This window comes from Thalia democratica, chromosome 4, assembly GCF_965202585.1.
Source record: "Thalia democratica chromosome 4, ktThaDemo2.hap1.1, whole genome shotgun sequence".
Lineage (NCBI taxonomy): Eukaryota > Metazoa > Chordata > Thaliacea > Salpida > Salpidae > Thalia > Thalia democratica.
Genome location: NC_139168.1, coordinates 40,376,331 through 40,401,038, shown reverse-complemented (window position 1 = coordinate 40,401,038; position 24,708 = coordinate 40,376,331). Strand labels below are relative to the sequence as shown.

Sequence of the window (24,708 nt, the reverse complement as noted above, 5' to 3'; positions counted from 1 at the left end):
GTCTCCTCATGCTAAAGTGACACTTGTGCAAAAGTTTCCCCTTGTGCAAGTGACTGGTTCCCACATAAATACATATATTTAAACTTGTTGAGATAGAAATCTTACTGTGTTGTTCTAGATCCAAATGCTGGATATTTATGACATTTGATTATGACACTAGATTATGAAAAGTGGTGTAATGGAATGCGTCTTTCATATTGCTCTTCCGTTGTTTTAATGTTAATTGTTTAAATATTGATTGTTGAATTTTACAAAATAAGCTAACCAATGAAGCGTGTAATTGAACTAAAATATTACAATGAGTTAGTGTGGTGTATAAGACCTATAGACTGAAAATTAGACACATATTGTATAGTGTACTTTTTATATTAAATATTATTATTTATGTATATATATATATATAAATTATAATATTATTGATTAGCTTACATTTATCAAACATTAACATAAACTAACCTGATAACATTATGATTTTCCCAAATTTATAGGTTCAAACTATAAAATTTATTTAGTTTTTTATTTTAGTTTTTTATTCAAAGTTTAGCCTAATGTCTTCTTGAATTTTTATGAAAATTTTTTTACTTATATTATTCAACTGATGATCTCGTTTGATTAGGTTCAAGCAAGTAAAACATTGTATTGTTAAAAGAATTTAAAATTTGAATTGGAATATTGTATAGATATAACTGCATGTAAATTTGTTAGTGTATTTTTGTGGTTTAAGTAAAATAATTATTATTTGACCAATATTTAATTGTTTTAAAGTTTTTGAACATTTTATAGTTCACATTTGTTAAAGTTTTAAAGTATTTTTCACTTAAACTTAAATAATTAAAATTTTTTTTTATTCTAAGTTATATATAAAGGTAACTTATTTTTAAAATAGTGTTGTTAAAATAGTGTTTTGTGGTTCTTTTCTATAATAGATACATCACCCAAACTGTCTTATATGATTTATATAAAGTAGTCTCAAATAGAATCTAGTATTTATTAGATAGTTTTTAAAAAAGGTAAAATTTAATTATGATGAGTAGTACTAATAAATTAAGTGTACCACAATCCAGACCTTAAAGTAGCTTTATATAGTTGTTCTCTGTTACTATGTACTTATCTTACAATTTTTTTTGATAGTTTCCCTAGAAGTTTGCTATTTTTCCATGGATATCTCTCGATTTTGTTTTGAAGTTTTATTAGGAACCTTGTAGTACTTTTGTTTTAACATTTAGTATTTTTAGTTGTTACAAGTAGTATGTCATATAGAGCAACTTTGTTTTTTTTTTAACTATTTTTTTTGTTTAATGTACAGTAATTTTAATATCAATGCAGAGAAGAATTTAATGTGATACTTAGTTGTTCTGTCAAATATTGAACTATAAAAGTCAACTTACATAATAATATTAAAAAGTTTATATAAAAGCCATAGTTCCTAGAAAAAATCCTGTAGCATTAATCCAATACTTAAGTAATCAGAGTATTTTTAAAAGTATACATATGCATTAAGATTGTGTTACTGGTTATAAAAAATCAGAGTTTTATAATTTTTTTATCCTACACTTTAATATCCTTGTTTCTTTCTTAGAAGGATGAAATATGTTTTACATGAACTATTTTAACTGATTAAAATAATATAAGTTTAGGATTTTAGTTTTGAAAATGATTAATAAATCAGTGTACAGTTTGTACACTACTTTTTAAATTAATTTTAAAGAATTTTATAGAATTAGTGATCTAAATAAATTTTGTTTTATATGTTTTGGTTTTAAGAAAACAAATAGAGAGATCTCAACTACTGGAGGAGAAATAAGAATTTATTCTTTCAAAAATTTATTTTACGAACTAAGTTTCGTTCGTAAAAATTTTGTTTTATTTGTAAATTTTTTAACAGGCTTATAAATGTTAAAAAATGTGGTCTAGTTCTGATTCAGATGAAGACTTTGTTGATGCAAGTGATCAGTTTCCAGCCCTTCAGTATGTAGTTTAATTATATATAAGTTTGTATGTATAACACTTCACAATGGTAAAACAAATACATGACTTCTAATTTTTAAATAATTAAACAAACTTTTATTAATTAGTAACTTTTTTGACTGTTGTAAGTTTAAAACATAAGTCTGTGCTAAATTTATGTTGTTTACCATTATAATGGTTATTTTTTTATTATTAATGTTTTAGCTAATCAATTTATTAAAGTATTTATAAATACATTCAATAAAGTTGTAACGTTTTAGAATGTTTGTCAAATATACTAAAGTTTGGCATTTAGTAATAAAGTACAAAAATACTTTTTTAGATTGGAAAGCACAGAAAATGCTGAACTAACAGAAGAGATTAACCTAAATCAAAAAGTTTGTTACAAATTTTTATTTAAAAAAATAGTTTTGAGTACTTTTTTGCTAATCAAACTATATATACTATTTATAAAAAACTCTATGAAGATCCAAGTAAAATTTTAAACTATAAACTCTACTAGTTTTTCATTGGAGAGTATTTTCTACTAGTTTATGTATTGTTTTAAATCCCAGATAAAGTACTACCCAGCTTAGTTTTTGTTTTAAATGGCTTGAATATTGTAGCAATCTTTTTATCTTTGAGTTTTTGTTTTTTTTAAGTTTTGACATAAAATCTATTCTTTTTTTTAGTTTTGACAGTTAAAAATAATTTAAATTTTGTACTGAATTGTTAGTCATGTATAAGCTAGTATGGTAAGAACTTTAGTTAGTTTTAAAGACTTGAACTTTTTATTTTTTGGTGAAAGTCTACCCTATAACTAATTAATTATGTAAAGCTATAAGAATATATGTTTTGATTTAAATTGGTATTAGTTAACTGACTTCAATTTTATTTATATAGTTTAGAAGGCCTAGGATATCTTAACCTATATTATGATTTGCCGGAATTTTGCTACCAAACTTGGTATAAACACTAAACATAGAAAATATAGTTACCTAATAATTATGTACATACTATAAACTACATTAAATGTATTGTTAATAAAACATTATTTAAAAGAAACTTTATTTTATAAAACTAAACTTAAATTTGTGATAAAAAATGAAATAACAAATAAATTATACAAAATATTAATGAAAAAATAGTAGCTTAAGCTGGTGTTTTTTGCAGTTAAAATAATATGTCCAGTAAGAAAAGTTCTCTGCACGCTATATTTATTAGTAAATAAATGTATGTTACAAAAAACTTCTATCATAGATAATTTGTATTTATGACTACATTTATTACAACTATTATTCAAGAATTTCTTAAAAAAGGGTTTGCAACTCAATGAAATTTCTGTGCACAATAAACTAATTTATGTACATACTACAGTGTACAATTTAAAAAGATTGGCTTAAGCGACAAGAAACAAACTACTTGAACAACTTTTATTACCAACTTACTCATTTATCAGCAGCTGGCAGTGCCCAACATGCTTTCTATCTGACAATTATAGCTAAATTTAAACTTGATTTATTAATTAACACATAGTTTTTATTTTCTGAAATATTTTTTTTTGAAAAGTTATTGAAAAATCTTTATATTTAAAACGTATGATTTCAGATGTTTATATCAATAAAAAATTAGATATATAAGTAAACACTACTGTAGAAATATTAAATGCTTGTCTGTTTGTGAGCTATGAGTTTGATGAAGTTTAGAGTTATATATATTAAAAACAAATAATAAAATATTTCTAGTTTACTTTTGTGTTTGATAAATACTTTTTGTTTATTATGCTTTTTAATTACAGGAGAATGAAGACATAAGTAATGGTAGTCTAAATCTTACTGCACTTATCAATGGTTAGTCAAGTATAAATAGTGTGATTCATATACTTCTAACGCAAACCAGACAAAAGTTAAACAAATATTTTTTGTAATTTTAATTCAACTTTTTTGAGTCTTGTTTAGACAATGTAAATCAATTACTTATAAGAACACATCACTTAAGGTTATGTTTTATATTCAAGCAACTCAAGCGATTCAAGCTTTTTTAAAAGCCAAATCCATGGGTTAATTTATTTTTCTTACAGCAAATATGTTTTTTAGATCAAGCATCTCCAACTTCCCCATTTAAAACCGAACCATCTTCAGTAAAAGTAAGTAAAATAATTTTTTAAATGTATATAGTTTTAGATTAATGTTAATGTAAACAACATTTAGATTTTATTTTAGTATTTAATACAGCACTTCATCTACTTTTATTTATAGATTGTTGTAGGAGGTTCCATGGAGAAAGACTTGATTAAAAATAAAGGTTTGCCTACATATTTGATTTTTTACTGCAATATTAGTTGTATGCTTACAAACAAAATATTGAATTTTTGTTAAAAATAATTTAAATTAGTTAATTAAGTTTTTTCATCAAGTATTTTGATATTTTATTATCAAAACTAAATGTGTTACAGGATTAAATATTTAGAGCTATAAATTTATAAAATAAGTTGTTTTACTCTTTTTTTTTTATACCAATTTAAACTTACTTAAACTTTAACATTTTTGTACTTTTGTTATTCTTAAGTTTTATTTAAATTCTTTAAATAACAGTTATTTAAAAAATTTACAAATAAAAATAAAAAGTCTTGTTCTAAAACATTATTTTTTATTTGTTGGTGTAATGTGCTTGTATTTTTCAAACAGAATGTTTTTTAAGTCTTAACAAAAATTATAGTTATAAAGATTTTAAGCGTTGCATATTGTTTTTCCTCTGAATTTATTAGAAGTTGTGCAGGGTTGCCACTCGGTCAGGAAAAGTCAGGAAATCAGGAAAAGTCAGGAAAAATTTAAACAAATGACAAAAGTCAGGAAAAGTCAGGAAAAAACGGGGGGTTTTGAAAAAAAGTCAGGAAAAGTCAGGAAATTTGATAAAATTAAAAAAAAAGCCAGATGTAGTCAGTTAAAATTTACAAAATTCCTTGTTTTCCAAAGCCTTCAAGTGGTAAAAATTAATTGAAAGTCCTTTAAAGTCAGAAAAAAATCCAAAGTTTTTCAAGAAATTTACAAAATATTTAATTTTATTTCCAATGCCTTCATCTGGTATGAGTTAGTAATATATTCTTTATAAAACTGCAAAAATTTTCTATTAACATATTGAACAAGTAGATTTTGTAAGGTTTTTAGTATTGATGATCTGTAGCAAGGACACTTCAATAGTGAAACTGTGATATATACACACAAGTTTATCTAGCATAATTTTAGAATCAAAGTGTTTTTTGTTTAAGTAAATAATTGAGTTCTTTATAACTAAGCAGTTAGTTTAGTGTTTTGTGTAACAAGTTAATGTGTATACTTTACCTCTTTATAATTCTTTCAAAGTTGTTTAAATTTATAAAATAAGTTATAAGAGAGGTATATGCCAAGATTAAGTTTACTTATTTTTTGTAGAATTACTTAAGTTTTTTAATTAAATAAGAGTATATTTATTTCTTACAAATTTTATACTACTTGATAAGATGAAATATTTTATACAACAGATATATAGTTTACTTTTTTATGTCTTTTATTACAGTTACTTAAGTATATTCTTTTTTAATTGATTTTTAATTTAAGGATTTTTTATTAAATATTTTGGGTAGTATTTTATAAAACTAAGTGTAAAATTTATATAAGTAAAACATGTTTTAAGTAAATACTTTTTATTATTAGATATTTTTAACTTATAGGTTGTTTTACAACTTCTATGCTATTTCTGACTAAAGTTTACTTTTTTAGTTAGATAAAAATCAATCATACACAGATGGTTTAAGTGATGTACTTGAAGTTTGATGATAGAATTCAACAAAAAACTGTTGTTTTTAACCTGTTTTAAAATTAGATTGAAAGCTTTATAAAGTTTTGAGTGTTAGATTATGTATTTTAGAATAAGTTTAATTTTAGAGTTTGATTTAGAAAAGTCAGGAAAATTTTGGTAAAAAGTCAGGAATAAGTCAGGAAAAGTCAGGAAATTTTTCTCAGCCTGATCAGTGGCAACCATGGTTGTGTGTGTTATGGTCCGTTTAAAAAGCTAAAATTGTTTAATTCAAAGCTTAGCCAAAAATATTTGTATTATGAACTACAATTTGCAGTACTAAAATCTTTTTAATAAAAGCAGAAGAAGATGACAAACCAGCTGATCAAGATGCAAATTCAACAAAATCCCAACCTCCAGATGTAGTGCCAACACAAGAGTTGCACCCTGTGAATGATGAAAGTAAAATCTCACGAAGCAGCAGTAACAAAGTTTCAACCCCTTGTTCATTCGATACAAGTAAAGAAGCACATGTAGTTCCATGCATTAAAAGACCAACTAACTTGCCTATTTACTCTCAAACTGCCACTTCTAGTGCAGGTCTTTTTTTTTGATATTTTCCTAAAGTAATATGATAAATTAAATGCTTTAATTGTAGTTTAAATTTTGTTGCTAAGGTTAATTTAATGAAATAACGGTGTATGCATTTTATCAGGACTAATATAAGTTTAACAAATTTAGAAACAAGTAGTTTATATTTTTGATACTAAATTTCAATAACAAGTTATACTAATAACATGTTTTGAGTTAAAGATTATTTTTTTTTACTAAAGTTGTAGTAAATATAAGATGTAAAATCAATTAGTGTTTTTGTTTTTGATTACAGTAACAATGTTATAGTATTTAAAATTCTCAAATCGTCCTTAGGTATGTCAATTGTTCTTTGTGATTTTTTTATCTTTTGATACTCAACTTGTTTGCTGAAGAAGAATCTGAAAGTACTCCAAACAGTAAAATGAGTATAAAATAAAAACTTAGTTGACTTTTTGGAAATAGAATAGTTTTTATATATAATAATTTCTAGGTAAAGTAAAAATCTATAGCAGCGGCTTATCAAATTTTCTCATCATTAGACTTCTTTTTTAAATTTAAATTTAACAAATTTAAAATTTGTGGCAATCATATATTTTTTTAAGATTCAAACTGAACTTGGTTTTAATAAAAAAACTCAATAAAAAAATTGTTATACATTTTATTGTAGACTTTAATAATATGAATAGTTTTGTATAAAAGAGCAGTATTATTTTTTAGAAAATTATTATTCAGAAGTCAACATATTTTTGCTGTTTGTAAATTATTTTTACATTTGAATTGTGAGGTTAGAAATTCATTTTAATATGTATAAAATGTAACATGTTTTGTATTTCATTAGTTTTACCCTCGCCCATCAGAAGTGACAGACCTAAAAGACCACCTCCTCCAAAACCAGGCAAAATTCCGAAGAGGCCGCCACTACCTTTTTTCAAAAAACATTTGTTGTTAGTTACTTGTGAAATAGTTAACCTCTCACTAGTTTCTTTCTTATAAAATTGAGAGGTTTTGAATTTCGGATAAATATATTATTACGTGTACAATTATTAAAATAAAATCAGAACCGTTGCGAGCTTACTGTAAAGAAAAATATGTTAATTAAAAAGTAGTAAAAAATGTTGTTTTTCAAATTGAAGCAATCTAAATGTTTATCTAATATTTTCGAAAAGTTTAAATGAAATAAATTCCAAATAAATATTTTTTTCATAGCGATGAGGGCAAACAAACTCCTAACACAACAGTTAACAACATCACGAAAGATTTTGCAGCATTTACAACTTGTAATGAAGAAACCATTGAAAACTCTACAAGCACACCATTTAAATCTGGACCTAATGAAGGTTTATTATATGTTTGTTATCCAAAACAGTAAATTATTTTTAAAACTATCAAATATTTTCAATTAAAAGTTAAAGTTCTACTGATTTTTGTCTACTACTTTACTATACTCTAGGGTACGCAATATTGCGGGAATTCAATATAAAAATACCTTATCTATGTTCCTACTGTAAATATGATGTTTTACAAGTTTTTAAGATAAAGTAAAAAAAAAAAAACTACTTTTTAAGTATTTTTAAATAGTAGTTACAAGTCAAATGTTCATACAAGTAAAGTTTGTCTAGTATTATCAACATTATTGTAATTTGAAATTTTTGATTAGTTTTGAATTCAATACTGTTTAGATTGTGTGAGAAAAGATCAAGTCAAGCAATCACCAAACAAAAGTAACTCGTTGAAAAGAACATCAACTTCTAGCAACAAAAATATTGATGAGGTACTTGTTTTTTTGTTTTTTTATAATTTGTTGAATTGTATCAGTTAATTTTTGTTAGTGCTTGATTTCACTGTTTTAAAAACTGTGTTTCAAATTCTATTTTTTGAAATTTCAAGTTGAAATTAACAATTGGTCAATTCAAAAAACTTAAAAACTAAATATTTAAAAATTGTAAACTACTTATGTAAATTTAACGTTTCTCACATAGATACTTTCTTGCTGCAAAACATTGATGAAATTTTTCTTTTAACTTATTTATAAAACACTAAAACTAATACTAAAGTTAGAATAAAAAAAAAATTATAAATTGAACAAAAAAACATTTTCTTGCTTAAAATTTCTTATGTTACTTACAATGTATCTAAATTATAATATTTTTTTTCAATATACAAATACTTATTAGCTTAAGTAAGGTAAGAAGTTTTTTTTTTATGTAATTTTAATATAATGGTATAAAATATAGCCCATGTTATTTTTAAGCTTTGCATAATAATTAGTTATTTTTTGAACTATGAAAAACTATGACTTTTAAGCTAAGTATTTTATTGTAAACCCTAAAGTTTGCATTATATAATTATGTAAATCAGATCCTTTTGTTACAACTTAGAAATAAGACAAATTTAGGAAATAGTAAAAGCTTTTATAAAATATTTATAAACAATATTTTTGATATATTTTTATAATAAGTTTTTTTGTTTTCATAAGTGAAGTTTAGCAAAATTTAATATAATAGCAGGGTGAAATATTAGAGTAAGTAGTTTATATTTGAAATTTAATCTATCTTAGAGATATTCAATTTTAGTATTAGACATAAAGTCATGTTGATTATAGTATACTCATAAGTACAGTTTTAGTTCTTAGAAAATGCAAGTTGTGTTTTTATACAGTATTAAGATATTTATAAGTTGAAGAGTAAGTTGAAAATAGACCCTAAAGTTTTAAACTAAAAATGGTTTTAAGATTTCAATTAGAGAATATATTATATTTAATTTTAAATATCTTAGTTAGTGATGTTAAATAAAAAGTTTGGCCACAACTTTATGTTTAAACTGAGTATTTATAACTTTTACTTTTTTCAAGGTTGCCATAAAACCTGGAATTTAACAAGTTAAGCAAAAAGTAAAGCTCAAATATCTGGAATTTTAAACAATTTTTTAATTTTAAAAGTTAAGTTTAGATTAGATGGAAAAAATCTACTATGTGCAATATATTTTTTTGTATTTTTTATAACTTTGTTTATTATAAAATCCCTTTTAGGCAGCATTACAAAATCTTTTTCTATAATTTTATACTAATTAAGACAGATTTTTACCTTAAATTTATTTTTATACTAAAACTGGACAAAAAATTGTTTATTCGAAAATTGAAAAAAAAATTCAAACCCTATAGCAACCCTGTCATTGTTACATTAACAGAAAAAAGTAGACATATATTTTTTTAGTAATTTCTTGTTAAAATTTACAAGTTTTGATTAACTAGTAGCAATATAAGTCTGTCCTTAAATCGAGTCTGTTGTTGAATCTCATAGAGAACATTTTAAAGCTTATTGAATGATAGCAAAAAACATCTTAGCTTTGCTTAAGGTACCCGAAATATGGCTACTAATTAACTGTTCAAACAAGCTTTTACTATCATTTCACATTTAAACCGAATTGTGAACAATATCGTTGCGTCTATTTTTACCCACAAATTTTTCAGTGATAAAACACTTGGATACGCTTGGTTAGAATAAAACAGCGGTTTTTTGCAATTAAGTTTACTTGGTGACCCTTAAAAAGGACCAAATGGGTTGTAAATTGTCACAGAGACTTTTGTTGATGGTTGTGCGGGGCAATCTAGTGCTTATCAAATTTTAAATAGTTTATAATTTAATGTTTTTTTAGATTTTATACAATAAAAACAGTAAGAATACGATTGCCTTGTTTATATTTAAGTATAAAAAAACCTAGTTCAAATTTAGTTTATGTATAGAGAAAGAGTATTTCACTGGCAAGCACAAATTCATTAAAGAAAAGAAGAGACAAGTTTACTAGTAAATGCAAGGTTTTGTTAAATTTTAAAATATATATTTGTTTTTGTTACAGTATTATAAGAGATTTGAGTTATATTTTGTCACAGTTTTAAGGTTTTATGTATTATGTTAAAAATTTCTTTTTGATAATTGAGTTTTGTTTTCTTATTGATAATAAAATAACTTATGTACCAATACTGGACATATTCAAATAAAAATAACAAGTGTTTTAGTCTTAAATTAAAACTTAATAACTTAATTACAACAATAAAAAGTCCTAACATCATTCAATCAGAGTCATTAAGTCACAGAGTAGCTTACAACTTAAAACACGAGTAGCTTTTGTTAAACAAATAATAAAGTTTAAAGTTTAAAATTATCACTACTGTTTGAGTTTGTATTATATAACAGAATAAATGGTAAAGAACATTAAGTTTAAAGATATTTTTGGAAGTTTTAGTTTTTTATCATACGTATATAGTTTTATTATTAGACATAAAATTTGCTTTAATCAAAAAAGTCTTTAAAATGTACAGTTGAACTATTATTACATACGTTATTAATATTTATGTCTAACATGTATTTACTATGTATTTTTTTTGAATGCTCTAAAAGTTAACAAAGTTTTTTTTTTACAAAAGTTTAAGTTATTTATTTATAAGTTTGATAAGCTGTTACTTGTTATTAGCAAATAAATTTAAATGTTGGAGCATGTTTTTACCAATATAGCTTTTGCTTGTGCTTGTATTTGGTAAATTTTTGTTATAGTATGATGAAATTGTAGTGTAATATACGTTTTAGCATAAGCATTGTTACTTGTTTAAAGTACGTTCTGACTTTACAACAAAAGTAACTAGTAAAAACATATAAATATCTTTAAATCAAACATTATATTACGAAATGTACACTTTTAGCTAAAAATATACTACAAAATAACTTCTATACTACTTTTGAATTATAAACTACTTAAAAAGTTTTTTGAAAACTTAAAACATTATTTTATTTTTTAATACGTCTAGTTTATATGCTTAATAAAAGCAGCTAAACGTAACAAAACTTTTTATTTTTTTATAAGCCTACAAGAATATACTTAATGTTAATTCAAAAGAATATGAGTAATGCTATAAACAATACATATGAGTATTTAGAAAAAAAATTGAAATATTTGATTAATAATAACAAAATATTTTAGGTTAATACTAATATTGTAGTATGCAGGGTTGCCACTCGGTCAGGAAAAGTCAGGAAAAATTTTAAAAAATGACAAAAGTCAGGAAAAAATGGGGGGTTTTCAAAAAAAGTCAGGAAAAGTCAGGAAATCTGATAAAAGTTAAAAAAAATTCAGATTTTGTCAGTTAAAATTTACAAAATTTCTTGTTTTCCAAACCCTTCAAATGATAAAAATTAATTAAAAGTCCTTTAACGTCAGAAAAATATTGCAAAATTTTCCTATAAATTTACAAAAATATTTAATTGTATTTTCAATGCCTTCATCTAGTATGAATTAGTAAAATATCCTTTACAAAACTGCAAAAATTTTCTATTAACATATTGAACAAGTACCCTACTTGAACAAGCAGATTTTGTAACCTTTTTAGTATTGATGATCTGTAGCAAGGACACTTCCATAGTGAAACTGTGATATATACACAAAATTTTATCTAGCATAATTTTAGAAGCAAAGTATTTTTTGTTTAACTAAATTATTGAGTTCTTTAAAACTAAGCAGTTAGTTTAGTATTTTATGTAATAAGTTAATGTGTATACTTTTCCTCTTTATAATTTTTTCAAAGTTGTTTAAATTTATAAAATAAGTTATAAGAGAGGTATATGCCAAGATTAAGTTTACCTATTATTGTATTTTTTGTAGAGTAACTTAAGTTTTTAAAGTAAATAAGAGTATATTTATTTGTTACAAATTTTATACTAAATGATAAGAGGAAATATTTTATAAATGAAAAGTAAAATAAATGAGTGCCAAAAGAAAAGAAATGAAGCCCACAAGTTGTGGCTTGATTTAGAGAAAAGATTCTCTTCAACAAGTGTAGGAGCAGCTGATGAGAGCGATTTAAATAAAATGAGTCAAATGATTTTAACTGCAAATAAAATGAAGCGGAATGCAGTTCAGATGAAGGAAACCATTTACAATTAAACCAAACGTATTTAATTTTTAATAGATGAAGAGGTTAAAGTGCTAATAAAAAAACGGAAAAAATAAATTTTAGTACATCATTTAAAAAAACAGTATTTGATTAAGTTCTTTATTGTTTTAATGTTTTAACTGTAAAAGTTCGTTATTGTTTTAAGGTTTGAGTTGTGAAAGTTCCTTATTGATTTAAGGTTTTAATTGTAAAAGTTCCTTATATGTCGTTTTGTTTATTTAGATACATTTATGCTAGGAAATTCTAAAAAATTGTGTTTGTTATTGTTTTAAGGTTTCAACTGTAAAAATTTGTTATTGTTTTAAGATTTTTGTTGTGAAAGTTCGTTATTTATTCAAGGTTTTAATTGTAAAAGTTCCTTATATGTCGTTTGTATATCTAGATACATTTATGCTCGGAAATGCTAAAAAAATGTGTCTTTTTTCAGACAAGCTGTGTTTATAAGGTAATGATACAAGTATTTTGCTGATAGAGCTGTTTATTACAAACATCAATCATACACAGATGGTTTAAGTGATGTACTGGAAGTTTAATGATGGAATTCAGCAAAAAAACTGTTGTTTTTAACCTGTATTAGAATTAGATTGAAAGCTTTATATAGTTTAAAGTGATAGAATATGTATTTTAGAATAAGTTTAATTTAAGAGTTTGATTTAGAAAAGTCAGGGAAATTTTGGTAAAAAGTCAGGAAAAGTCAGGAAATTTTTCTCAGCTCGGTCAGTGGCAACCATGAGTATGTAACAAACTTATTACTAACTTAATGTAACTAGTACTTTATTAATCGAATTGTTTAAAAACTAAATATAGTTTGTAGTTTTACTATGTTTCTTATTTTACTTTGCCGTTTTTGGTATTAATTAGAATGTTTGAATTCTTGATCGGTTATATATAGTTTTGGTTTTTTATGAGTCCTACAAATAAGTTAAACAAACTGTTTAACCTTCGAAAAAGTTTTAGTCAACAATTTTAAGAATAATTTCAAAATAAATTTTGTTAACCTATACATATAAAATCTTTAGTTTGTAATATTTAGCTTACTATATATACTTTTCAAAGTCTAAACTGTAGTACAACTTTTATTGAAATTTTGTGTTTAAGTCTTTCCCAAAGTCTTTGATTTCCTACATCAAATCTCATTTTAATAATTGAATTTGATTTAAGTTACACGAGTATACACTGAAATTTTAAAAAATAAAACCGTGTTTTAACTTTGATATACATGTTAAGTTTTTCCTAAAAAAATTGTGTTTAGTTAAAAATAAATACAGCTATTTACTGTTTCTTGACAATAATTGGAAACAATTATATTGCATTACACCTCCATCAAGCCATAACTTAATTGTTTATTTTCCGGTTCTTGAATAATTTTACCTTAGTCTGTTTTAAATATATAGAAAATATGATACCTAGATTCAAATTTAACATAATTTTTTTAGTATAACTTAAAATATGTATGTATGTTTATTGGATGACCAAAAAAAAACGCTTAATTTTTTTCTAAAGACTTGAGTGTACGAAAAAACCTTTTGGTTATCGAATCATACACCACAGATACTATTTAATGTCTTGTCCAGGACTATATGTATATAGCTGTAAATTTTAGACAAAACTAAACTTTACTAACAAAACTTGTAAAACTATTGTGATAAAACTAATGTAATTATATTTTCGTAGTTATTCTATTTAGTTAATGCCTCAAGTGATCAAAATGTGACTTTGTATGATATCTGAAAATAAAAATAAACTTTATAACTTTTAATTACTAAAAATCATACTTTTCATTTTAGAAGTACACTTTTTGGCTTAAACTTTTTTTTTTACATCAAATGTTCTTATAAACTTTAAAAATTACTTGTTTCTTTCTATCTTCTTAATTTTTGTTTTTTTTTTTGAATAATAGAGCTTAACTATTAGTTATTATAAATTATTTATAGTCAAGTTCTTTTAAGTTACTTTGTGTATATCAAAGATTTTTTACTAGAGAAGTTTTTGGAATAAAAAATATATAAACAAAGTCTAAAACTAGTCAATTGTTGATATTTCTTAATGGGTAATTTTGACTACATTTGAAACAACAAACCATATTTGATCTACCTGCGAACTAAACTTTTTTGTGTTGTATAATGGATCACAGGTATTGAAATTATTTGGCGAAAACAAGGGCCAATGGTCAAAACTAACCAAGAAGTCTGTAATAACACTGGATTCTCATCCTAACATAGTATGTTGTGTGTAGCAGCCCTTTATGTAGAATAATTAGCATGTCAATTCGGGTGGTTTTCGTAGAATTAATCATTAGTTCAGCTCAGTAGTTGGTTTAAATTGAACTGAACTTTCTTACTAATTGAAAAACATTTAATAATTTAAGTGTATTGAAAACTACCACAGTTGGACCTTGTATATAGCAAATTTTAGTAAGATAAAACTTATCACAATAATCAGAGTTAAAATCATGTTTGTTAAAATTTTAATTTTTAAGTTATGTTTGTAATGTTGTAAAATAGCAAAAGTTTAATTATATAACAAATATAGAAAATAAGTTTATGTTTTATTATCTGTAACTTAAAAAGCAATTTTTGTTTACTGCTGTTTTTATTAAATATTTTAATTTATCTTTACAATACAAAATAATATTTTCTAAGTAATTAATTTAACCACTGTTCACTTTAATTATCTTTGTATATTTATGATTACAGGATAAACACGTAAAGCCTTAAAAAAAAAAAATTTTAAGGTTTTTGTAATTCTTACTATAGCTCAGTTGGTAGACCTTACATGTAATTTATTTGTAATTGAAACAAACAGTAAAATAATTTTTAATTTAGCAATAAACTAATTAGCATCTAGCTCTCTTTTGTCTTTACATTTTTCAGACTAAATAAGTTGTTATATACTCTCTTCAATTAAGCTCTTTATAGAAAAGTTAGTTAGAAGTTAAAAATATTCAATATATAGTTTTTAAACTGGTAAGTTTCGCAGTACATTTAAGCGCCCTAAGTATTTTATAGCCTGTTGTAGAGTTTAATTTTTATACAAAAAGTTGCACAAAGTAAGTTTAGTTATTTTACGAAATAACTTGCATGTTTTTTTTTGCATGATTTTAGTTTATTACTAACAAGTAACCTGTAAGTATTAATCTAAATGCAACAGTGGCACACAACAATGATTTAAAATATAATCAAGCTTTAAAATTTTTACTAGTTATCAGTTTAATCCTTTATTTTGAGGTCACTGATATTAATTGATAAGTATGTTAAACACATCAAAGCAAAAAAATTATAGACTTAGTCAAAACTCTTTACAATCAAGGATTAAAATAAAGTTTGGTGATGTAGTCAGAGATATAAGTTTATTTACTCTAATTTTTGTCTTTAATCTAGCCTATTAATTATTAGATAAACGATCACTGTAATTATCTATTGTATTTATTTGTAAAAGTATAAAACTAATTAAAACATTTAATCTGTTATCCAGAATTGTTGTATTTTTTAAAACTATGAACTTATTTTTTTGAACTTAAAAAGTCCATCTGTTAATATTATAGTTAACGATAAGTACTAAAATAAAAATTATGATTATTTAAAAAAGGTTGTTTAGTAAATTATTATGTTTGTTTCTTTATATTCTAATAGTAAATCAAATCGAACAGCAATAATTTAACTTTATAGTTGTTTTTAAGTTTTTTTAATACTTATAAAGTACAATAGTATAATAATTACAGATGCAATAATAAATTTAATTTAGTTAAATTCAATATATAGTTACTAGTAATTTTATTTTCCTATTACAAGTATTGGTCACTTAACTTACAACATATTTTTCACATTGTGTAAATTTACAAAGGAGATACTGTCAACTGTGATTGTGAGAAATTTGGACACCGGACAGACTATGCCACTAAGTACTGCTGCCGAACAAGTAGGTTCCACAAAATAAATAGAAAAAAACAAATTTTAAGAGTATTTAATTATTAGTTTTCAACTGTAAAGTTATAAGCATTTAAGTAAATTAGTTCAAGTTTTAATAGTTCAACATATGACGTATTTGTAAAATTTGAAACTAGTTGAGTTTAAAAAGTTTTAAGTTTTTAGTAAGAGAACTGTTAAACGTTTTAAATACTCTGCAGAGCCTTGATTTTATAATTTAATGTATTCTGGTATCGTTTTAACATTGTCAAAATATAGTAAACATATTTTGATTGGTTTAGTTTTTAACTATAATAAATTTACACAAATTATTTATTTATGATTGAAGTAGTTATTTCCTTAACAAATAAATTATATTTTTATTTTAAACCTGTAATTGTTATTTAAAAGTTTTTTGATAATAAATTTTATACAAATTAGTTATTTATGGTTGAATAAATTATTTCATTTTATTAGATATATAAAATTTTTGTTTTAAACTTTTAAATATCACTAAAAGTTGATGAAAAATATTTTTTAAACATTAATAGTAACTCATGTACAATTATTTCATATGTAACTCAAGCATAAAAAACTTATTTGTATGGAATAATTTTATACTGGAAGCATATCTAGCTTTTTTGAAATCAATAATTTTATTAGAACAAAAATCAATAATTTTTCTTTTTAGTTTTGACTTTTACATTAAGAAAAGTAAATTCTTAGTAGATAATATATTATCATATTATTTGAAATTTAAAGTTTGTTTAACTACAGATAGTTTTCTTTTTGTGAAGCATATGATGTCCAATACATTATTTTGTAAACTTTAAATAAAAAGTAGTTTTGTTTACAAAACATACTTTCTGCTTCAGTTAAACATTAAATTTGAATATTTGTAAATGAATTATTTATGAATTAGTTTTATAAATTAAATAATGTACTTTACAATGTTTATTGTTTATATTTGTAATATTGTTCTTATATTTATGACTAAATATGTTTTGCTATCTTAATGTATTTCGAAAAAAACAGACCTAAGTTTCAGATGATACAAGGGTTTAATTTTTAGAAAAGTTGAAAATAGATAAGACTTATAGTGAAAAACAATATGAGTTTAGGAAATTATTTATTATTTTTTTTAAATAGACAAGTTTATTTTAAACTTTTATTATAATAAAAAAGGTCTCTAGAAATACTATCTCGTGACAAAACAAACTTCTATTTGAAAATAAAAGCGAATTAAACATAAAAGTCTAAGGCCTTGAATAACCTAATGAGTAACTTGATACGCTTTATCTTACAAAAATATTTTAATTAAAAATTCTCTAAACTCTAATATCGATTAAATGTGCTTAAATTCCTAATAGTTTTATATATTTTGATTAATAAAAAATTACAGTTTACTACTTTGTGGGTACACGTATGTATGTTAAATACTATTTAAATTGTAAAGAAAAAATATTTCATAATTGTCAGGTTTCTCAGTACTTGAATCCATTATCTCTTCAAATAATGAGTAGAACGAAGGAATTTAACTGCCCTTCCAACCAAACAAGTCAGAACAACACACCTTCCAAGCATGACAGTATTTCACTTGCATCTGATGAAATACCCTCACTCGGTCAGCGTGATATTTTCTACCCTGTTGAAAGCAAAAATTATGTTGTTTTGTAAATAATGCCTCTAAGAAAAAAATGTCTATTTATTATACCTTTAAGTTAAGTAAAGAAGAACTACGGAAGAAACTATTTTAGATTATTTAATAACGAGTTTTTTTTAACTTAAATCTAAAACTACATTTATATTTTACACAATACTATACCATATTGTTTTATTTATGATTTACTTAAGTTATAAGGTACAAAAGTATGGCTAAAATCTTCATTGCGTTTAAAACTAAAGTAATAATTGTATTTTCTTATCAAAAAACATAATTCACATAACACTATTTATTATACAGAGAAAGGAGAAACGTCGAGTTCAAACTCCACAGGAAATAAAATAACTGGTAAAAAGTTGAGGATCAAGTCGCAAAAACTAAAAGGTTTTTTGAATAACCAAGCGAAGAAGGCCAAAAACATTAGCAAGTCTCAACTTGATAAGTTAGTAATTTACTCAGTGTGTAAGTGTTTGCTTCCTTTAAAAATTTCCTTATAACTTTGAGCTGAATTTTATTTACAACAGTTGCAAGTTTTTTAAAATTAATAATTAATATTTTAAAGACACTTAGTTTTACAGAAATGATACTGTTTAACCATTAATACTTGTTTTAGTGACCTTTACCTACTTTTTTATAAATAAAATCCACAAGTGTTTGTACTTTATATCTTTTCGACATAGGTCTTGCTTATTTTACCCGTATTTATTTTGATTTGATGAAATTGAAGTTTATTTATTTACATTTTTCAATACTTTAATAGTTTTTATCAAATCCTGAGTTAAACAGATAATTTCATGCAATCTTATTCTAAAACCATCGTTTTATTTACTTATTCTGAAGATTATGAGTTTATATTGTAACACGAGGTTTTCCAGAGTGCTGCAGAAAGCGAAACAGAGCAAGATCCTGGCTGCTCAAGATGAAACGACCAGATCGGAACTGAACGTGTCTTCCGATGACGACAACAGTGAGCTCAAGTACAAAGTGTCATCGAGCCTCAAGGGGCAGCACCAGTTCAATAAACTCAAACTCGTGCAAGATATCAACGTTCATGTAGTGAGTTTATTTTCAAATGTACTAAGTAATAAAGCTAAAGGTTTAACAACTTAATCTTCTTATAAAGTTGGTCTGTTTGCTATAAATAACACCCATATATACATTATACAATCTAGTAAATCATATCTTAGTACACAAGTAAAAGCGTTAAGTTTTTTTTAATATGATAATGAAATTTTGTAAAACTCGAATAACTTATTTTGATGTTTAAAAACTTTCAGGACTTACGTGTAAAAGTAGGACTTAATTTGTAACTAGCTGCCAAAAGCACCAAATGAAAAAAAAATTTAAGTGTCTAAAATTAAAAGTTGGTCGTAAAAAAGCTTTTACTACTAAGTTTTTAAAAATGCTTAACCTCCTATTTGTAAAATTCTAAATGTTAATGGGAAAACTTATAAAATATTTAAGATAAACGCCTAAAAAGTAGTCATTAAAGTTTACAGTTTCCAAAAAATAAAAGCTTAAGCATAAAATAAGATGCATAACACTTTTTTGAGTGTCATGTAATTCTGAAAAGTTATTTATAAAATTTATCAATTGTAATCTTATTTTCTATTGATAGTATTGATATTTTTGTTCTGTTTTTATCATTTGAAGTATTTGTTTAACATTTTTTTCATTGTTCGCTTGTTATGTTTTTATTTATATTGTTAAATGTACACGGAAGTTGTAAATATTACTTTGATTTTTAAATTATTTTTTAACGCTTAAGCGCTAATAATAGTTTTGTAAAACGAATTAGTATTTTGTGTTTAAGTTCGTTACGTTTAAACTTATTTTTAGAAGTGTTTACTTTTATAAGTAATATGATTCTGAGTAGAAGTGGTTTATTTTAAAAAAAGTTTTTTATTTAAAAAAAATATCTCCTTTAGATTTGTATAGTTATGTTTAATGTTAACTACTTGTTTATTTAATTAAAACGTACTTAATAATTTTTGATGTTTATAAACTATAATCAAAAAAGGAAAACATCTAAATCTTGTTTTATTAATTTAATTTAGTTTCTTTTTATTTATAATCCGTTTGAAATCAATTTATTTATTATAAAAGTTAAAAAAAAAGATAAATAAAGCTAATACTTGTAAGTTTTTTTGAATTCTATTTGAAATTTTACATTATTCTAAAATGCAAATATAATTTTGCAAACATAAAAGAAGGTTAGGCGCATACAGTTTTTATAGCTTTGTAATAGTCAATTATATTGCTCTTCAATATTACAGTGATGTATTTCAATGCTGTTAGTATCAAAAAAAATCTGTTAGAGCTTGTTTTTATCTTTTGTTTGTAGTTGGCGAACAAATAATGCTATAAAAATTCAACAAATTTTAGGTGTTGTATAGTTTTTTTATTCTCTTAAAAATATATAAAACACAGACTTTTGTTTTTGAAATTACTATCAGTATTTGAATTAAAGTTCAATTTTTAAGTTTAATTTTTTTATAGTTATAGAATCACATATATAGTAGATAGTCAGCCTTGTTTTAAGAAATGAACAGTGTATACTATTCTAATTCAACTTTTTATGGTAAAAACCATTAAGAAAGCTGTCTAAATATTATACAAAACTATTTTAAAAAGGTGTTTCGTTTATTTACATAAATGTTTTAAATCTTGCATAATTAAATATAATTTATTTATTTAAGTTTAATACGTATTTTTTACTTATTTATAATAAAACTTATATTATTTAGTTAAGTACACGTTTTAATAACACATTGAAAATTAAAGGGAGCGGTGTGGAGCATGAAATTTTCTCATTGCGGGAGATTGCTCGCCACTGCAGGACAAAACAATATTATATGGGTTTGGGTTTTGAAGGACTACTACCAGTACTTCAGTAACTTCCAAAACGATTACCAGAAATCAAACGGTTTTTAATTTATTATTTAAAAAAGAATTTTTTGTCAAATATTTTTTTATTAAATTTTAACGTGTGTTTTTAACAACAAAAAATCTTAATATTTTGATTATAATTCGTATAATTCAAAGATATTTTCAGAGAAGATAATTGTTCAACATTTTGAGTTGATTAATTTGTTTTGCAGATCGAGGAGTGTTTGCAACACCGCCACGATCCATGTCCGAGTCTTCCTCGCAGCCGGAAAATCAGGAGTCTTCAGCGGATTCGACCCTGGAAGACGATTCTCCGTTCAGGCCGTTGCCGCTGACGAGTTACGTCGGTCACACGTCAGATGTTCTCGATCTCGCGTGGTCGAAAGTAAGATTTTTTGCTCATTTTATTGTTAAATTCAAAGCAAGCAAAGTTTATATATAAAGTAACTAGAACAAATACGTATGTTTGATAGGTTTTAAATCTCATATAGAAATTTATCATTTAAAGCTTGTAATTTTGTTAAATATCTGTAATTAAAACACAAAAATAACAAGTAGTTCTATTTGGTCAGTTAAAAAGTACGTTTTTAGACTCCAGTTAAAGTTGTTAAGTAATTAAACTGATTATTATTTATGAAAATGTTATGTACAAAATAAGCATCAATTTATTTTTTACTTCTAAAGTAGTTTGTTTCGAAATAATAATCTTTTAAAACATTCATCATAAATTAAAACTATAACAATTTAATAAATCTAATCGATATTGTTTTTTACGAACAGAATTATTTCACACTATCTTCATCAATGGACAAAACTTGCCGGTTGTGGCACATTAGTCAGAAGGAATGTCTCTGCTGCTTTCAACACATCGACTTTGTCACTGCCATTGCCTTTCATCCTAAAGTTTGTTGAATTTTTATGGAAATATTTAAAAGGTGCAATGTTTAATATGTGTTGTAGCAATGCTTATATTTTAAAATCATGTGCCTTTTAGGACGATAGGTACTTCCTAAGTGGATCGCTTGACAGCAAATTGAGATTGTGGAACATTCCTGAAAAAAAAGTTGCTCTCTGGAATGAAGTCGGTCACGATTCCATCTCAAATGTAATTTTTTGGCATTCTAGTTATGTATAAGGTTTTATAAGAATTATTAAATATATTTCAAAAAAAAACATTCATTATTTAGCTTTGATGCTGTATAAGAGATGTTTGAATTGATATTGTAAGTAAGTAATTTATTTTAAAAACGACAGTGGTTATAGTGTTTAGATATTTTATCTAAAAAATTAACATATTTCATTGGATTAAATTTTCTTAGTTTGTAATTATATGTTAAATTCTTTTATCTTAAACCCATGTTTGACACATGATAATTTTAATTTTTATTAAAACAGTTCAAGATTGTTTTCGAAAAATTCCACATTAACTAAACTGCAAAATTTGTTCAAATTGCTTAACAAATTACAAAATTTTATCAAATTTTAAATGATAACTGTTTCTGTTTTTCAACTTTGAATTAAGTCAGATAATTTGTTTAAATTCATTGTTAGTTAAAGCTAACTAAAAATTGTAGTGTTTTAAATTTATTAGTTGATTTAGCTAAAGTTAATAAATAAGAAATTCCATAGTAAGGTTTTGTTTTGATTATTTTTGCTTAGTATCTTTAAAATATATTTTTAAATTTTTTCATATTTCTTAAACATATCAGAAATAGTACTAATCTAAGTATTTAATTAAACACTGTAAAATTAAAAATTCTAAGAAATACTATTGATACACCAAAAAAGTTTTTTGTGACATAATAGTCACACGTCAAACAGTACTCTACATACAGTTTAGTTCATCTATAAGTTTTAAATTTACAAAAAATAGTTTATTATGTCTTTTATATTAAAGCGTTTTGACCTTTCAGAGCAACATTTAGCCTTCTATTTTTATAGTCTATGAAACCAAGTTAAACGATTTCCATCAAACAGGATTCAAAGGAGTCGATAATAACATCAGTGGCGTTTTGTGAGAATGGCAAGTACGCGTGCTGTGGCACGTACGACGGAAGGTGCTTGTTCTACAGCACCGAACAGATGAAGTACTACACGCAGATCCACGTGAGAGGCAGTAGAAAGAACCGAGGTTTCAAGATCACCGGCGTCGAACCTTTGCCGTCCGAACACAAAGTTCTTGTGAGTTGTTGTTTTTTAGATTGGGTTGCTAAACATCTTTAAATGTTCATTACAGTTAAATAATTAGAAACTGTAAAATGTTTAAAGTCTTGTTTTAGCTTTTCTTTATAAAGTCTAATAGAAACAAAACGGTATGGATTTTCAAGATAATCCAAGTGTTTAATTTTTGCCTAATTTATGTAAAAGAATGTTTAACAAAATTATTTATACATTTTAGATAACATCAAATGATTCAAGAATTCGTCTGTACGATTTAAGAGACTTGACACTTTCTTGCAAATACAAAGGTTACGTCAACACCGGTTCACAAATAAAAGCTACCTTCAGGTTTTTTTTTTCGTTACAACAAAATATTCAGTTTTTATAGAATAAGTAGGGTTATGTTTTGAAAAAATAAGATTAAAATAATTAGTAGTTGAAAACATTACACTTTAAACGTAAGTACTAGGCCGCACCGCTTGACCATCAACAACAACAGTCCATGTGACAAAGTGTTAGTCAATATTTACTAGACTGCAATTTAAACGTAAATTATAAGTAAATCTACATTTAGTTTCAATAGAAAATATATACGACAATGTATTATTATTGTGAATAAAAACACGTGCAGTCACGATCACAAGTACATAATAGCGGGCAGCGAAGACAAATCATTTTACATCTGGCCCACCCATCTGCCACAAGACCACGTACAGAAGATGACCAGCCTTCGGAGGGACCGAAACATTATGTGGGAGAGTGTGAGAGGTTTGTGTTGTTTGTTAGAAAAATAAAGAAACAATTGAAGTGGTATCGACATACTTTATTAATCACGTTTGAACTACAAACTTGATAACTCACTGTATATTGTAACAATTAAATATTTTTGTGGCGTTTCCTTAATATTATAGTACTTGTTTTTAAAACCTTTTGCTCTCAGTTTAAAAGTACTTCGTTATTATTTATATTTTTATATACCAGCAAGCGACACAGAAGTAGTTACATGCGCCATATTTGCACCTTTTCCCCACCTCATCACATCTGGAAGTAGCAACCAGAAGAAAGAAAAACACGTCATCATATCTGCCGATTTCGTCGGCGTCATTAAAGTGTTCATGACATCATGATTATTAGGACTAAAACCCTAAAATTATAATTATTATTTTACCTTTAGATTTTTAGTTCTTATTAATAATTATCTAAATGTATGAGTTTACTTTCAAGCCAATATTAGCTATGATACTTTGTTTTTAGTTATATTTTAAAGTAAAATACCTGCGATTTTTCGTGATTAAAAAAATCGAGTAAGATTAGCAAGTTTTTTATTTTTTTAATTGCATTCCAAAGCTCTAAAACCCGGTAAATTTTATTACTTTTACATATTTTTATACATTTATATATTGCCAATTTTATATTTCACAAAAATATTTTACCAAGTAATACTTGTGTATTTACATAAACCTGCAATGATGCTAAGATTTTTAGTTGAGTAGTGTTTTTATTCGCACCTTTTAACTTATTTATAAAATACTTTGTTTGGTATCTTTAAAACTTGAAAGCTTGTATAATCTTGCTTGATGACAGTATAGTTTTTTTAGCAAATTAAAATAGGTTTATCTCTTTTTTTATTGTGCTTTAACTTAATAAGTTATTACAATTAATACTTTAAATGGATTAAAGTTTTTACTAGTTCGGTATAAAGTTTAAATTTAAAATTTGCTAGTTAATTTATTTAAATTGATATTACTCATATTTTATTACTAAAAATCTACATCGTTGTTGACTAAATTTTTTTTAATATATTAATTTTTTAAACTTGTTTAATTTTTTGT

The 24,708-nt window shown here is 24.5% G+C and overlaps 1 protein-coding gene across 3 annotated transcripts; it reads left to right on the top strand.

Moving 5' to 3' along the window:
• Nucleotides 1-1,883: 1,883 nt before the first annotated feature.
• LOC145833901 (WD repeat-containing protein 44-like) lies at nucleotides 1,884-24,454 on the top strand. 3 transcript variants are annotated; one of them, XM_082941154.1, is made up of 22 exons: nucleotides 1,884-1,968; nucleotides 2,291-2,345; nucleotides 3,746-3,797; nucleotides 4,044-4,093; nucleotides 4,206-4,251; nucleotides 6,085-6,321; nucleotides 7,154-7,259; nucleotides 7,522-7,652; nucleotides 7,995-8,086; nucleotides 14,394-14,480; nucleotides 16,103-16,177; nucleotides 17,644-17,788; nucleotides 18,128-18,269; nucleotides 18,703-18,883; nucleotides 20,612-20,753; nucleotides 20,929-21,101; nucleotides 21,497-21,619; nucleotides 21,711-21,821; nucleotides 22,694-22,897; nucleotides 23,115-23,224; nucleotides 23,508-23,644; nucleotides 23,858-24,454. In XM_082941154.1, the coding sequence occupies exons 1-22, from the start codon at nucleotides 1,904-1,906 to the stop codon at nucleotides 24,001-24,003; spliced, it is 2,610 nt and encodes an 869-aa protein (XP_082797280.1). In that variant the 5' UTR covers nucleotides 1,884-1,903; the 3' UTR covers nucleotides 24,004-24,454. The 3 variants fall into 3 exon arrangements, with proteins under 3 accessions (XP_082797280.1, XP_082797279.1, XP_082797281.1); XM_082941153.1 differs by having other exon boundaries at nucleotides 6,082-6,321; XM_082941155.1 differs by lacking the exon at nucleotides 14,394-14,480 and having other exon boundaries at nucleotides 6,082-6,321.
• The last annotated feature ends 254 nt before the right edge of the window (nucleotides 24,455-24,708 follow it).

What these genes read in the sequence shown, in the direction of transcription:
- LOC145833901 (XM_082941153.1), top strand. Translation starts at nt 1,904, where the DNA reads ATGTGGTCTAGTTCTGATTCAGATGAAGACTTTGTTGATGCAAGTGAT. An exon ending in TCGATCTCGCGTGGTCGAAA is followed by an intron (nt 21,102 to 21,496) that starts GTAAGATTTTTT and finishes TTTTACGAACAG; the next exon opens with AATTATTTCACACTATCTTC. An exon ending in TATGTGGGAGAGTGTGAGAG is followed by an intron (nt 23,645 to 23,857) that starts GTTTGTGTTGTT and finishes TTTATATACCAG; the next exon opens with CAAGCGACACAGAAGTAGTT.